Below are 13,654 nucleotides of genomic sequence, written 5' to 3'. Positions count from 1 at the left end.
CATGAGAAGTTTGTCTAATCCAAACTAATGAGTGAAATACGCAACTACATCCTAACAAGGGCAAATGTTCAATATTGAATATACAGAATATTTAATTGACCTGAAGTAGCTGTAATACTGTGTATGACATGAGCAGGCACTCATAACACACAGGTAGACCCTGTTTCCAACTGGGAATCATATTTTACCACAGATGAAATGCCTTTACAGGTCATCTGGTGGGGGAGTTGCCTATGAACATGAACACTTTTAGGATTTTCCTGCAGTATTCCCACAGGAGAACTCTACGGGCATCAGTCATGCTGCCTCCTAGAGGAAAAGAACATCTTCTTTTATCTGTAATCAATCTATTCAGTATTACCTGGTGGTAAAACAGTACAACGCTGCCATGTGACACTTTGTGAAAAAGCCTGACATTTACAATTTTAGCTGGTATTTTTTTTAAGCTTCAAGCCATCTGGACCCCTTTGTTTCAATGAAGACTGCTGACAATACCACTTTAAAAAAAGTAAGGGACAAATGTGGAACTTTCCTAAACTGTGAAAACTTTTGAAGAAGCTGAAGCAACCTTGGCATTTTGAAATTTTGGTTTTATATATATATATATATATATATATATATATATATATATATATATATATATATATATTTGCAGGAGCTATCATTGTTAAAACAGTGAGGACTGCAGACAATGCCAAATGAAGGACACTTGTGGAAACTTCTGCGCACATTATAACAATTCCTGAATGAGGAGAACGCTATCCAAATGTTAAAGGCATCTCAGAGGCGAGATGTGCAATGTTTAATGAATACCTTATGTTTTGATTTGTTAGAGAGGGTACTTGAAGTGGAGTATATGAGCCAAATATGCAGTCATTCCAGCGTCTGTCCTCTTAACTTGTTGTCTAAACCACTTTATTAAGAGTCTAAAGAAGTCGCCGTACACTTACAGCTTCAATAGAAGATCTATTAGGTAAGACTGTCAAGAACTTTTTTTTTTTTAAACCAGAACCTCTACAATAGATCTAGCTTTTATGCTTCTTTTCTTGAGAGGAAACACAGACAGATCTGATAGGGGAGCGTCCCTCTTTCATTCACATTCCCTTTAATTGAATTACATGGTCAAGGTACAAAGTTATTCCCTGCTATCGGGCCAAAATCTGTCTCTTTTACTGGACACGACAGAGCACTATTCATGCAGGCAGCAATTCAAGTCTTCTTTGTTGAAACATTCACATTAGTCAGACAATGAAAAACATTACCTGACATCTCATTCTAAATCCTAACATGTCACTATCTCAGCCTGCGCCTTCGCCATGGCTCGGCATGCTGGGTAAAGATCTTTCCCTTTGAGTTCAGGTTCATAATATCTCTCAAACTAGTATTTCAGTACAAGTAGGTACCGACAATTTTGACAGATCTACGCTGACAGATCTTCTGGGTTTTTAAGAGAAAGACTTAGTGTTCTGATGGGCTAAAAATGTAACTCTCCTCAAAGGTTTTTTTTTTTTTTTTTCATCTTCTTTCCTCTTTTTTGTTTTGGTGGTCATATAATGTTACTTACCTGTGCTTGAAGCAATATTGTATTAATTTTAGGCTTCCGCTTCAGGGTTATTAAGGACATATGCTACAGCCTTCTGGGATCAGCACGAACATTTGCTTTTGTTTGGTAGCTTTTTTGCACATGAGGACTGATACTCCAGAGTACAGCTCTGATCTTCAGATGATAGAAATAAGGACACTGTAAATGGACTGCATTTGGTAAATGGACTGCATATGCGCAGCGCTTCACAAAGAGCCTTCCATTTATTCGTTCGCACACTAGAAGCAGCAGAACAACTCAGGGTTCAGTGTTTAGCCCAAGGACACTTAACATATTAACAGAAGGAGTTGGGGATCAAACCAACAACCCTGCAGTTTGTGGAAAACCTACTCTGCCTCTTGAGCTGCAGACTATAAATTTTCTTGTTCAGGCACATAGGGAGACCAGATCTGTCATTAATTGTGAAAAATTAGACCTTTTATTACGCCTGTGGAAACCTAACAGCCTCTAATTTTCAGGCCTTATTATGCTCTCTTGACTCCATAGGAAACCTCAACTAAATTAATTAAATCAATTCAAACAGAAACGCTGGGTGCATCTCAGCAATAAAAGGACAAGCGGAGGCTCTCCATCTTGACAGCAGACATTCTACTGTTGTTTACAGATATCCCGTTAATTCTTCTCAAAACATTAGACTTCTCATCTCTCGTCTTGGTGCTCTTTTAATCTCCTGCCAGTGTCGTAACCGTCGTGATTCTGCCTGTTCAACCTCAACCCTGACACTATGAATTACAAGCCTACACTGAAGATTATAATACCGGTGCTATTCCTGCTTCCGAGCACAGTCGCCATTATGCATTTGCCAGATGCGGTTCATTTTCATTAAAGCCCAAAATGGAAATACGTACAGCGGTAGATCTAATTAATTTACAGTAATGCATTTCAAAAGGTGGATTTAACAGCCTTCTCATGCCAAATGTTTTTCAGTTCTTTGGAATAATTGCATTCAGACTTCAGGAAACTGAGTCTTGACCTAGAATATAGTACTGTAATATGTATATGTTACTGATAAAATTACTATTTTGGACGTTTTTGCCTCTCATTCATACCAGATCAATTTTATATTGTACATGTCAATGAATGCATTGGTGATTTATCAGTTTTAGGTATATGATAATGTGATGGAAGGTGGGAAACCAAAAGGAAAATGATTCAGGACCAGCAAAACTAACAAACAATAGCAGTGACTGAAGTATAAACCTAAATCTAAACCCAATGTTGAATGAAACAGGCCTAAAGACACACACTGAAAGCAGTTACATCTGTGATCTAAACCAAATGCAGCATCTTCCAAAAAAATAAAAATATTTCGAGAGAACACTGCGAGAAATAACAAGCTTGGCAAGTGATTTGAAAATAGTGACTTTTCTTGAATCCAAAGAACTCAAGGGTGTTAGTATGATATTGTGATTTAGTATACCAGGAAATAAGCTGAATGCAAGGCTGCACTCGCTAAGCTTGCGTATTTGTAGCAGTGAGATTCCAGCATTGATAAGCAGGATGTAACTTGCTCTCTGCACACGAGGTATTTCTCAAACAATGGAGGGGCTCAGGGGGCGGTAACTGTTGACAACAGTAATTGTGCATGTTGTCTTCATGTCCGTTTGTCCTCCTCGCCTTGAACGACCAATTCTTAACCCGATCACGCATACTCTGTGCTCTTTAAAAAGGTGTGTTCAGATACGACCATGTGCATCAAGTTATGATCAAATGTGTTGAGATATGATGCATGATGATGAGCAGTTACAGACAATTACAACACATCTTTTTAAAGAGAGTTGAAAAATGATGAGCTGTTTCTGAAAGCTTACACTGCCAACCACCTGCTCCTTCTCCTTCATGTAAAACATCACATACTGTTTACAATGCCTTCATCATTTTCAGAGCACAAATCTTATAAAATGATGAAAGTTAATGTCAGCAAAAATGACTGAAAATAAAACTACCAGGGTGGAACCAATGTTTCAGCCCAGATGGCAACTGAGGATATTTCCTCCACATAATGTGACAGTATTAGTATTCAGAGTAAGCTTCCACAAACAACTACCGTTCCAAGAAATGGCAGGAACTGGTGCCATTACATGACACTGTAAGTTTAGAGGTCCACAGGTAAACTGATCCCAACTTTCTGGTTGGCTAGCATGTCGTCATGGCAACAAAATAAACAACGGTATAGCATGTGGTCACACCTTCTGCTAACAGGGAGTGTGAAATATAAATGTGTATATACAAACACTCTGTAACCCTGTATTTAGTCATTTGTCATCTTTTTAAAGATATAAGTTCTGAATAAAATTCTCTTTTTTGAATGACTTATTGTTCAAACCCATTTCAGACCCAAAAATTATTCATTTTTTCATAACCCAGTCAGAAAAACACACTAGTGCAAAATTTGTGCGGTTTAAGAGTTTATATAAAGTTTTTATCTTGGGGTCCCCAGCAGCAGTGGTTTTTGAAGTCCCATGGGGCCACTGGGTTTCGAACATAGAGTCTGTTTATCAATATCTTCACTGAAGAAAAAAAATGCCGGAAGAGACATTCAGAGACTATTTGCCTCCGTTTCCGTAGCAACCGGTCCTTGTCTCTCTATTCCAGCATAACTGACAGAGTTGTCTGTCTGTTCGTTTGTCTGCGTTCGTCTGTCTAATTTCTGTCAGTCAACCAGTCTGTCCATTAATCTGTTCATGTGTTTATGATTTTGTGGCTGGGGAGTTACTGTAGAAAAATCAGCCGTCAGTGACTGGTACTCCCAACCGGAGTTACGAAGACAAATCATTTCCTGGGTTTGGCCAAAGCTGATTGCAGCACTCGACGATCCTGACAGCTTATTGCCTCCAGGCTTCCACTTGTTCAGCCACCAAACACAGAATCCTGGCTAGTCCAAGAACAAGAATCAGTTGTCTGATTCTTTAATTGTGTTAGACAGGCCTCTGGAAACCAGTCCATTGTGTAGACCCGCACAGCAACTCAAATGTCTGGGTTTCTGGTTCGGGATGGTCTGCCTAGAGCTAGAGTGAAATATTGTGTATATGACTAATTTCAGCAGTGTAGTTCCTCTGAAAAGTATCTGTCCACATCTCTTCACAGGATGTAGGACATAATGTGGGAAAAGTAGCATTTGCAGATGCTTTATTTGCTATGTTTTAGCCTGAACTGTTGCCAAATACTGTAAATAGATATTGTCATAAAGGCAATATAGTAAATGGCAAAAGGTAAAAATAATCACAGGAGGTGAAGTATATTTGAGACAGCTTAAATCCTTAACTCTGTGATTGTCCTGCTATGAAACAAACCCATCCAACAGGCTAAAACATGTCAAATTCATCTGCAACTGTTATTAGACCCTTAGGTTTCTGACATTTGCCACTGACATACCTAGTACTAAATTAGTACTGTGTCCAAAACTTGATGAGAATATCAGGTGTTTCAGTATGGTTGAATATGTCACTTCATTGGCTGTATCTGGTCGTCAACTCTACAGCAAATGAACCAGATCAGATTCCACCAAAACAGACTGTGGAAGTTGTCTTGATGTGTCATAGAGTCCAGTCCTGTGATGTGACAGAAGTACAGTGGGAGTTTTTTGGTCCAGTACCGATGATGGTTTAGTGTTGTCACACAGGAACTGTCCAATCACTATTGGATGTCTGGAGGGTCTATGTGTAGTCTATGTGCTTCCCCTGAGGGTAGACCCTTACATCGGTCAAACCCATGTCTGGCCTGCAGCAGGGGAGTTAGCGAGCCTATACCACTGTGCAAATCTGGCATAGGGGTGGGGGTTTGGTTGGGGTAAGTCACTGGTCAGGCTGCAGGTGTGGTGTAATTCTGGGCCGTATAACACTGACCATGCCAAGCCCTTTCCATGTAGGAGGCTGGAACATTTGCACAATCAATTGATATTAGATAAACGCTGTTAAATAAGGTTATCTCTGGAGGAGGAAGTGTTCCTACCTGTCCCATCTCCCTGACTTTGTCCTTGATGTCTCAGTAGTATCAGTATCAGTGCTTAAATGATTTCTGGTCTCAGTTTTAATCTCCTGACTTCATGTTATTTGATGGCGTCATCATCTGCTCCCTTATTTATTCCCAGTTCCAGCCTTAATCTGCTCTTTCAGATTATGAGGAGAGGTGGATGATAGCATCGTTCAGGTAGGAGGTGGAGCAGAGCTGTATTACTATGCAGATTTTGCTGGGAGATGCCCAGCGTGCTACAACACAGACTGCTTGAAGTGACAAATCCAAATCATAAGTTTGTTCCTTCTGTTGGGTTTGGGTTAACCACACCACAGACTGCAGTGGGGTAGCTGGATTCAACCACTGTGCAGGGAGTGGCAGGTCTGCTGGACTATACCACAGTGCAGACTGTATTAAGAGTGGTGTCAAATCGCACAGCCTTAGCCTCAGTGGGTTTCATGTTGGTGTCATACATTGGGTTTTCAAATGATGCCTGACCATTTGAGCTTTCATGTCCAACATAACCATTGAACTGGACTTTGGGACGGGTCCTGAAAGGCAAAAAAGAAAAACATAATATTAATGGTTGATATGCAGTTGCGCAGACTTTCTTTTTTTTTTATATATATATATATATATACAGTGGCGGATCCAGACAAAATGAAAGGGGGGGCACTATATATACATACATATGATACCCTTCTCCAAATTGTCATATTACTGCTCAGCATGACTGCCTGCTTTGTAAACAGAACATACTCTGCATTACGGTCATATTTCACACAATATACACTTTAATCTTAATTAACCTTGAAGCTTAGATGTAAACGTCACATCCCGAAAAGTACCAAGACAATCAGATTGCAAACAGGTTGACCTCAGGCCAACGGAGATTAACACGTTGGATTGCGATGTGGAAGACCAGAGTTTGACTCCTGGTCGGAACAGCAAATTTTTCTGCAGATATTTTTCTGCAAATGAGTGGCACGGTGCCAAGGGCGCCGGTAGGGAAATCCGCCATTGATATATAAATAAAAGCACATTATAAACCAAAACGTAATGCTGCTCAGTATTATGTATCATCAAGAACATACACTTCAAGTTCTACAGGGTGTCCCATAAGTCTCCATACATATGAAAAATAAATGTTTCTTGACATAAACCATTTTTCTTTATATAATATGCTCTACATGACTGCCATTTTGTCGGGAACACATTTCAATGCGTGTCCTCCACTGCTGAAGAAGTATAAAGAAGAAATATAAAGAAATACATGTTAGAACCATTATTTATTATGTCTCCTATGTATGGAGACTTATGGGACACCCTGTACTATGTTAACGCTGCAGCCAATAGTAGTATCGAATTAATTAATATTTCTGATTAGCTCAAAATGAAACATTTCTGTGAAAAAGGCAGAAAAAAGAAAATCCTAGCTACTCTCAACATTTAAACCTGAACAGAAGCTGTACAACAAAAGCAGCAAAGATTCAAAGTAAAGTTAAAACAAAAGCTAGCAGTTAAGGATCCACATATTTCTTCAGAAGAGATGTGAATCTAACCAAAACCAAAAGGCTAGTAAATACTGGCTTACACCTGTCAAGATGCTTTACAGCTTTAGTCCCTCAGGTCCCTTAATTCAGCTTTGAACGTGCTGTATGCTGACTGCAAAATGTGCAATGAGCTGACCGCTGGATAATCTTATGTATTTGAAGTCAGTGTGAAAAGGATTGACATATTGCCTCGTGTTTAATCAATAATGAAAACTTAAAATGCCATGTTTCTGTCTTTGTACAGTCTTGTTTTTTTGGCAGCTCTGCCTGTGAGATTAGAGGTGCAAACTAAATACGAGTGAGTGTCTGAAAAAAAACAAAAAACAAAAACACATATAAATAAATAAATACTATAAATTGCAGGAAGAATTATGGCCGAAGTGAGAACATGAACCATAACGACTGTTTGCCTCAGTGGTTCCGCTGCCCACTACCCATCTGCCGCTGTCATGTTAGTGTGTCTGCGGATATATAACATGTCATGGCCTTGAAATTGGTGCCCGATGGTTTTTAGTTCAAAGGAATATATTATTACTCAATCTATGTGAAAGAGGATTTTTACAAAACTTACTGCAGAGGTTCAAAAGGATATGCAGCAGAATATGACTACCCCCTCCTAATTTGTCTGTTTGTCGCAGATTACATTTTTGGATAATCAGGTCCTATAATCCTGTTAGATATAATCACTTACTCCCAAACCCTGTGGAACTATTAGCAGGGAGGAGTACTGCAGCTGAAACGCTGTTTGACTCTGACCTCATTAAGAGTGTGTGTACGTGTGTGTGTGTGTGTATGTGCATCGGTAGAGATCCAGCCCTGGGGAGCCACTAAGCCTACCATACATGCTCAACCCATTACTTTACAAAACTGCACACACACCAACACACACCGCAGACCTCCCTCAGTGGCAGTGGTTCAAATAGCTGCACTAGTTTCTAGTTGTGGCTGTAGGTGCAGTAGTTTCATTTTATTGGTAGGATGAAAAACAGTGCACATAATTACTTTGACAGTGTTATAGATACAGTACAGACATGCAGGCTGAAGCAAGGAGAAACTGCAGTGTAAACACTATCGTCGCGCTTTCGCTTTCTCATTTAAACAATTAAATGGTCGACAGAAGAAATCATTTCTTTTTTGTCGGCTTGGCATTTTTTCGGGATAGTTAGCACCTATATAAATTAATACTGCGGATAATTCACATAGGTAGCAACAGAGAAACGACAAAAGACAACAGCCTATATAAGAATGCACATTTGTTTTTTTTGAATTAGACCAAGTTACAGGTGATCCATTTTACGTATCTGCTCTTGATGATATCATGCTGACAGAGAGATGACAATGAGATTAAAAGACTAAATAAAACGCCCTCGTTTTACTTGAAAATGACGGCTGTTTCCACACAGTAGGGCTGCACCGCTGATCAAAAAACCAATCATTTTCTTAAAAACACAAATTCCACACCAACTTACGCTATTTCACTCTCTGATTTTGTATAAATGTATTACCGCTGATTCGTCGTATCATATTTGGGTTCCTTTTCGGGTAAGGTTAAGTCATCGTTTTTGGGTCCATTGTGCAGCCGTACCAAACAGCATGAAAAAAATAAAAATGATGACAAGGTTGACGGAGGATGTGGCGGCGGGCGGAGGTCTGGTTGCTGTTTGTAACCAGGTGAATGACAGTTGTCAGTCTTACCTGCCGCCAGGCCCCCAGGTGTCTTTTGGTCTCTCATTGTCATCTGTGTCAGCAGACAATGTCCTGCATACAACCATCAGCTTTAATATACATCAACTAGTATGAGCAGGTCATTTAGCAAAAGGCAATGTAGAAGCCTAATCTGTCAACAAATGCTGTGATAAATGAAGTATCTGTGTATAAACCAGCACATACAGGCTTTATATTCTAACTACTAACTATGTAAACAAACATTTACTAAGTGGCCGTGATTTCTGAACATGTAGTCTGCATTTCCAAGGACGTCACAACACCACTGTGGGGTTTTCTGATAACACAGGCTCTGGGGATAATAAGCCGGCAGATTTATGTATAGCATTAGCTACTGTTATCATATTAAAAATTGTAAAATCTTTGGGTGATGAACTCAGCTGCAGAAGCCCAAATCTTCCTCAGATGTAGAATCTAACATGACTTTTAGACCGAAAAAAGCAAATGATGACATTTTACCCTCAATATAGTAGTGAATTATTTGCCATCTTGAGAGTCTTTTGTGAACTCTCTAGGAACTCTAATTAATATCTAAGGTCAATCAGATGTAACCCTCAGGGTGTACTTGCAATTTTTAGAGCTATAATTATGATAAAAAATGTCTGTAAACCCTCCATCCTCCCAAAAGGTCTGATAAAGGGGCCACTCAATACTATTCATTAGGTTTCAGGATACAGGGAGTAGAAGCTGTTCAGAAGAGGAGATTCACAGTTTGCTCATTTGTTGGAGTGAAATTATTTGAGTTCATCACCGTGCTATAAATATGGACACCTCCATTTTGATGTTTGGAGTAAAGATGGTAAATGCAGATGCTGGAAACTGCCACTTAGTTGGTATTTAGTCAAGTATTTGTCTGCCTGCATCTGTTGTGTATTACTTGTTAATCTCAGATGTAGTTTGAGTTATATTTGTACACAACAAAATTTGCCAATGCCAGTGAGGAAGATTTGTACTAGGACTGATTTCAGATCATACCAGTAATTCAATATACAAATGCTCTTTTGTTTTTGGCATGTTAATGGGAAGAAAAATAACAATTTCAATAGTTTGACAATTCTACCCTAGCTATTTTGGTTATGTGTTGTCTGTGGAACTTGCACTTTCATTTGCATTTCACAAAAAAAATTGCACTATTTTTGCATAAGATAATACCTGTGTCTTTACGTATAGAGATTATATAGAGATTTACTTTTCTGAATTTTTTTCTTACATTTTCTATTTAGCATTTACTAGACACCAACTACTGGCAAAGAATTCCACGTATGTGTTTCCGTACTTAGTGAATAAAGCTGATCCTTATGAAAATACTATTACAATGGTCTACTTTTTTTTTTTTTTTTAGGAATTATCTACCTCAGTGATTAAATGTACTTCATCTTACATACATGTACATTAATACAATGTATTTATAAATCTTCCAGTATAAAGAACCTGTGAATAAAACTTATTAACTCTCAAAATTTCATATGTTTATTTATGACTTTACCTGAGAGACTACAGCAAACCAACATTTTTTGCTTAATTTTCTTTATTGGCGACTCAAACTTGGTAAAGCTGCACTACTTTTATTCTGTAAGCATTTTACTTGTATAGTCACAGAAAAAAAATATTAGACCATTAAAAATGATCAAAAATAATGATTATGCAGTCAAGTATTAACTCCTGTGTGTATCATGCGACTAAATCAGACAGAAAAGAAAACACGGAATGCCTAAAAGCACTGTTTTTGTCACTGCAATGTCATAGCCATTGATGTAAGAACTGAAGTGATTTTGATTATTATCAAAAAAACATGGAAAATGGTTAGATATCAACTCTGAAATTAAACTCTTATGAGCTGTTTTTGTTGTTATCATTATATTTGTCGACACAAATGTACATTTAGTTGTACCAGGTGTTAAAATGAACAATAAATTGAAGAAAACAAGGATGGTCTAATATTTTTTTCTGCGACTGTAGATCTGTGTTATTAAGGCTTGTGGCTAAATACTGACATTTAAGATTAAAGTCTACCCTAAACCATGTTAAACTGTTAAATTGCAATTCTGGATTTATTTTATTAATGTTACAAATTTTCTTTTTTTATTCTTGAGGATAGAAAATGTACAGAAATCTTTAACTCCAAAATACATGGATTCAAGCTGGAGTTTACAGAAGGCAATGTTCAGCCACCTCAAACATAAATAATGTAGTGTAAACAATATGCACTGCAAAAACTGTATGTTTTTTTTGTTTTTTTTACAGTAAGAAATTACAGTTTTCTTTTTACTTACAGCTTTAAATACAAAAAAACATCACATTTGAAAAGGGCCACATTTGTAGATGCATTTTCTCACTGTCAGCCGAATGCAAATTCTAAAAACTTGTTAATGGAGTTTTGGGGATGAAGCGATTACACCAGAGACAAACTAGATCAAGGCACATTTGTTTTAATCATTATCTCTGAAAAAGCTATTGCTGTTTAAAAAAACATACTCGTTATATATTTCCTCTCATTCCACAGTGTCTGCGGATGTTTGTGTTCTCAGTTTCCTACCCCTTGAACTGTTAACACGAAATTCTAATAACTACATTTTTCTTAAAAAGCTCTAAAATATGACAAAATTTGCCTCTGTGAGAAATGTTTGGAGTGACTTCCCACTTTAGGACACATCATAGACCAGAGACAAGTTTTGGTGTCAGATGCTCCCAATCAGATGTCTGACAATTTAGCATAAACATTAACCAACAGGCAGAAAATATCAGTAATGCTATTTATCAGCAGGAGCATTTAGAGACCATAAGGCGACGTAACCTTAAGCGATGTTTTAAATGAGCTAGAAATGTGTGAAATAAAGAAACTAATTAGATGCGGCAAAGTAGGAAATCGTGATACAGTGAAAACGTATTAAAGTTCTCCGAATTATCTGTTATATCAGTGTAAGGAATTCTTTTGCATTTGTGTACTTTAACATGACAAATAGTGAGATCTGGTGATAAATATGCTGAATATGTCTCCACTAACATGAGAACTGATGCTTCTGTTTTTCATTTTGAATATCTACACTCAGTGAATTACAATATTACTGACTGAGGATGTTAAATCTACTATATTGTTTTATAGAGTTACTGTTGAAGGCAAACACCTGCTTGGTATTCTACTCTGCCGGCCGATTGTTTTTCTGAGATGGGTTTACATTTGGGATATGGCTTACCTATGCTTGTAGAGGTAGAAGGCAAATCCAGACAGGATGAGGGCAAAGAAAGGAACTAAAATGGCGGCTGCCACGGAGCTGCTGTTTGTGTATGGGTTGGATGTGTCTATCGCTATGGTTACAGGGCCTGTGGACACATAGGAGGATACACGTGCATGAACACATACACAAATACATATACCCTTTAGTTATCATACAGGGTGGGGGAGCAAAATTTACAATGAACATTTAGTTGTTTTTTCTCAGCAGGCACTACATCAGTTGTTTTGAAACCAAACATATAGTGATGTCATAATCATACCTAAGACTATTATCCATACCTTTTCAGAAACTTTTGCCCATATGAGTAATCAGGAAAGCCAACGTCAAAGAGTGTGTGATTTGCTGAATGCACTCGTCACACCAAAGGAGATTTCAAAAATAGTTGGAGTGTCCATAAAGACTGTTTATAATGTAAAGAAGAGAATGACTATGAGCAAAACTATTACGAGAAAGTCTGGAAGCGGAGGAAGCAACAAAAAACGTACCAAAGCTTTTATTAAAGTTCTCAAATCCAAAATCCTAAAGGATCCAACCAAATCTATGAGAAAAATGGCAATTGAACTTGAGGTAGACAACAAGACTGTTAGAAATGCAGTAAAATAGGATTTGAAGTGAAAATCTTACACAAGAACACCAAAACACTTGTTGACAACAGCAACAAATCCAACTTTAGCAATTTTTGGGAATCATGTTTATGGCCGCCTTCTAGCCCAGATCTAAACCCTCTGGATTCTGCTATTTGGGGCGTTTAGAACATGCTACCAATAGAACATCACACAGCAATGTCGACTTTCTTAAAGATACTATTAAAGAAGAATGGGAGAAGTTGTCACCCGAATATTTGAGGAACACTTGCGCAAGTTTCAGGAAGCGTGTGAAGGCAGTTATTGAGAAGGAAGGAGGACACATAGAATAAAAACATTTTCTATTATGTCAATTTTCTTGGGGCAAATAAATTGTCATGACTTTCAATAAACTAATTGGTCATACACTGTCTTTCAATCCCTGGCTCAAAATATTGTAAATTTTGCTTCCCCACCCTGTAGACACTTAAGTTGAACTTCTGTGGTTTTAAGTTTTCAGTGCCTGTTTTGTTGCTGACGTACCTTGCCTTGTCAGATGGAACTTGCCAAAGTCTTTACTGTGAATGTGCCCCTGGTACACAAACGTCTTCTGGTCCGATTCTGCAGTGACCTGAAAAAAACAAAAACAAAAAAAAAAAAACATTCATGAGTGATGACATTACAGAGCAATTGTAGATCAAACCGTCGAATGTGAGGGAATAAAATATGGAATATACTGCTCATTCTGGCTGAACTTAGATGACCATGGTTATGTAAAATGTTGTTACACTAGTATAACTTGTCTTGAGCTGCAAACATAAGCTCTGAACGAGGCAGAGGGAGATTTTTCTCACCATGTCTGCATTATACAATGGGTTTTACATAATACCCTGTGTGCTTTGTGCCTCCACTCATGAACCAACATTACAGTATCCCCCTCCTCCTGCACTCTGGCCTCTCTACTTCCCCTCCCTTCCATCTTTCAGAAACAACAGTCTGCATTCTGAAAATTGCCGCAGC

At 38.1% G+C, this 13,654-nt stretch overlaps 1 protein-coding gene across 1 annotated transcript in view; it reads right to left on the bottom strand.

The window, feature by feature from the left end:
- Positions 1–632: 632 nt before the first annotated feature.
- LOC115411411 (CUB and sushi domain-containing protein 1-like) overlaps positions 633–13,654 on the bottom strand; it is a 692,182-nt gene continuing 679,160 nt past the window's right edge. The window contains exons 72-75 of the mRNA XM_030123526.1: positions 13,178–13,265; positions 12,030–12,156; positions 8,806–8,868; positions 633–6,108 (exon numbers count right to left, since the gene is read on the bottom strand). Coding sequence (XP_029979386.1) covers positions 5,949–6,108; positions 8,806–8,868; positions 12,030–12,156; positions 13,178–13,265 — 438 coding nt within the window. The 3' untranslated portion in view covers positions 633–5,948. The remainder of the gene's footprint in view (positions 6,109–8,805; positions 8,869–12,029; positions 12,157–13,177; positions 13,266–13,654) is intronic.

Source organism: Sphaeramia orbicularis, chromosome 3 (genome assembly GCF_902148855.1).
Source record: "Sphaeramia orbicularis chromosome 3, fSphaOr1.1, whole genome shotgun sequence".
Lineage (NCBI taxonomy): Eukaryota > Metazoa > Chordata > Actinopteri > Kurtiformes > Apogonidae > Sphaeramia > Sphaeramia orbicularis.
This window is presented reverse-complemented; position numbering and strand designations above follow the sequence as displayed.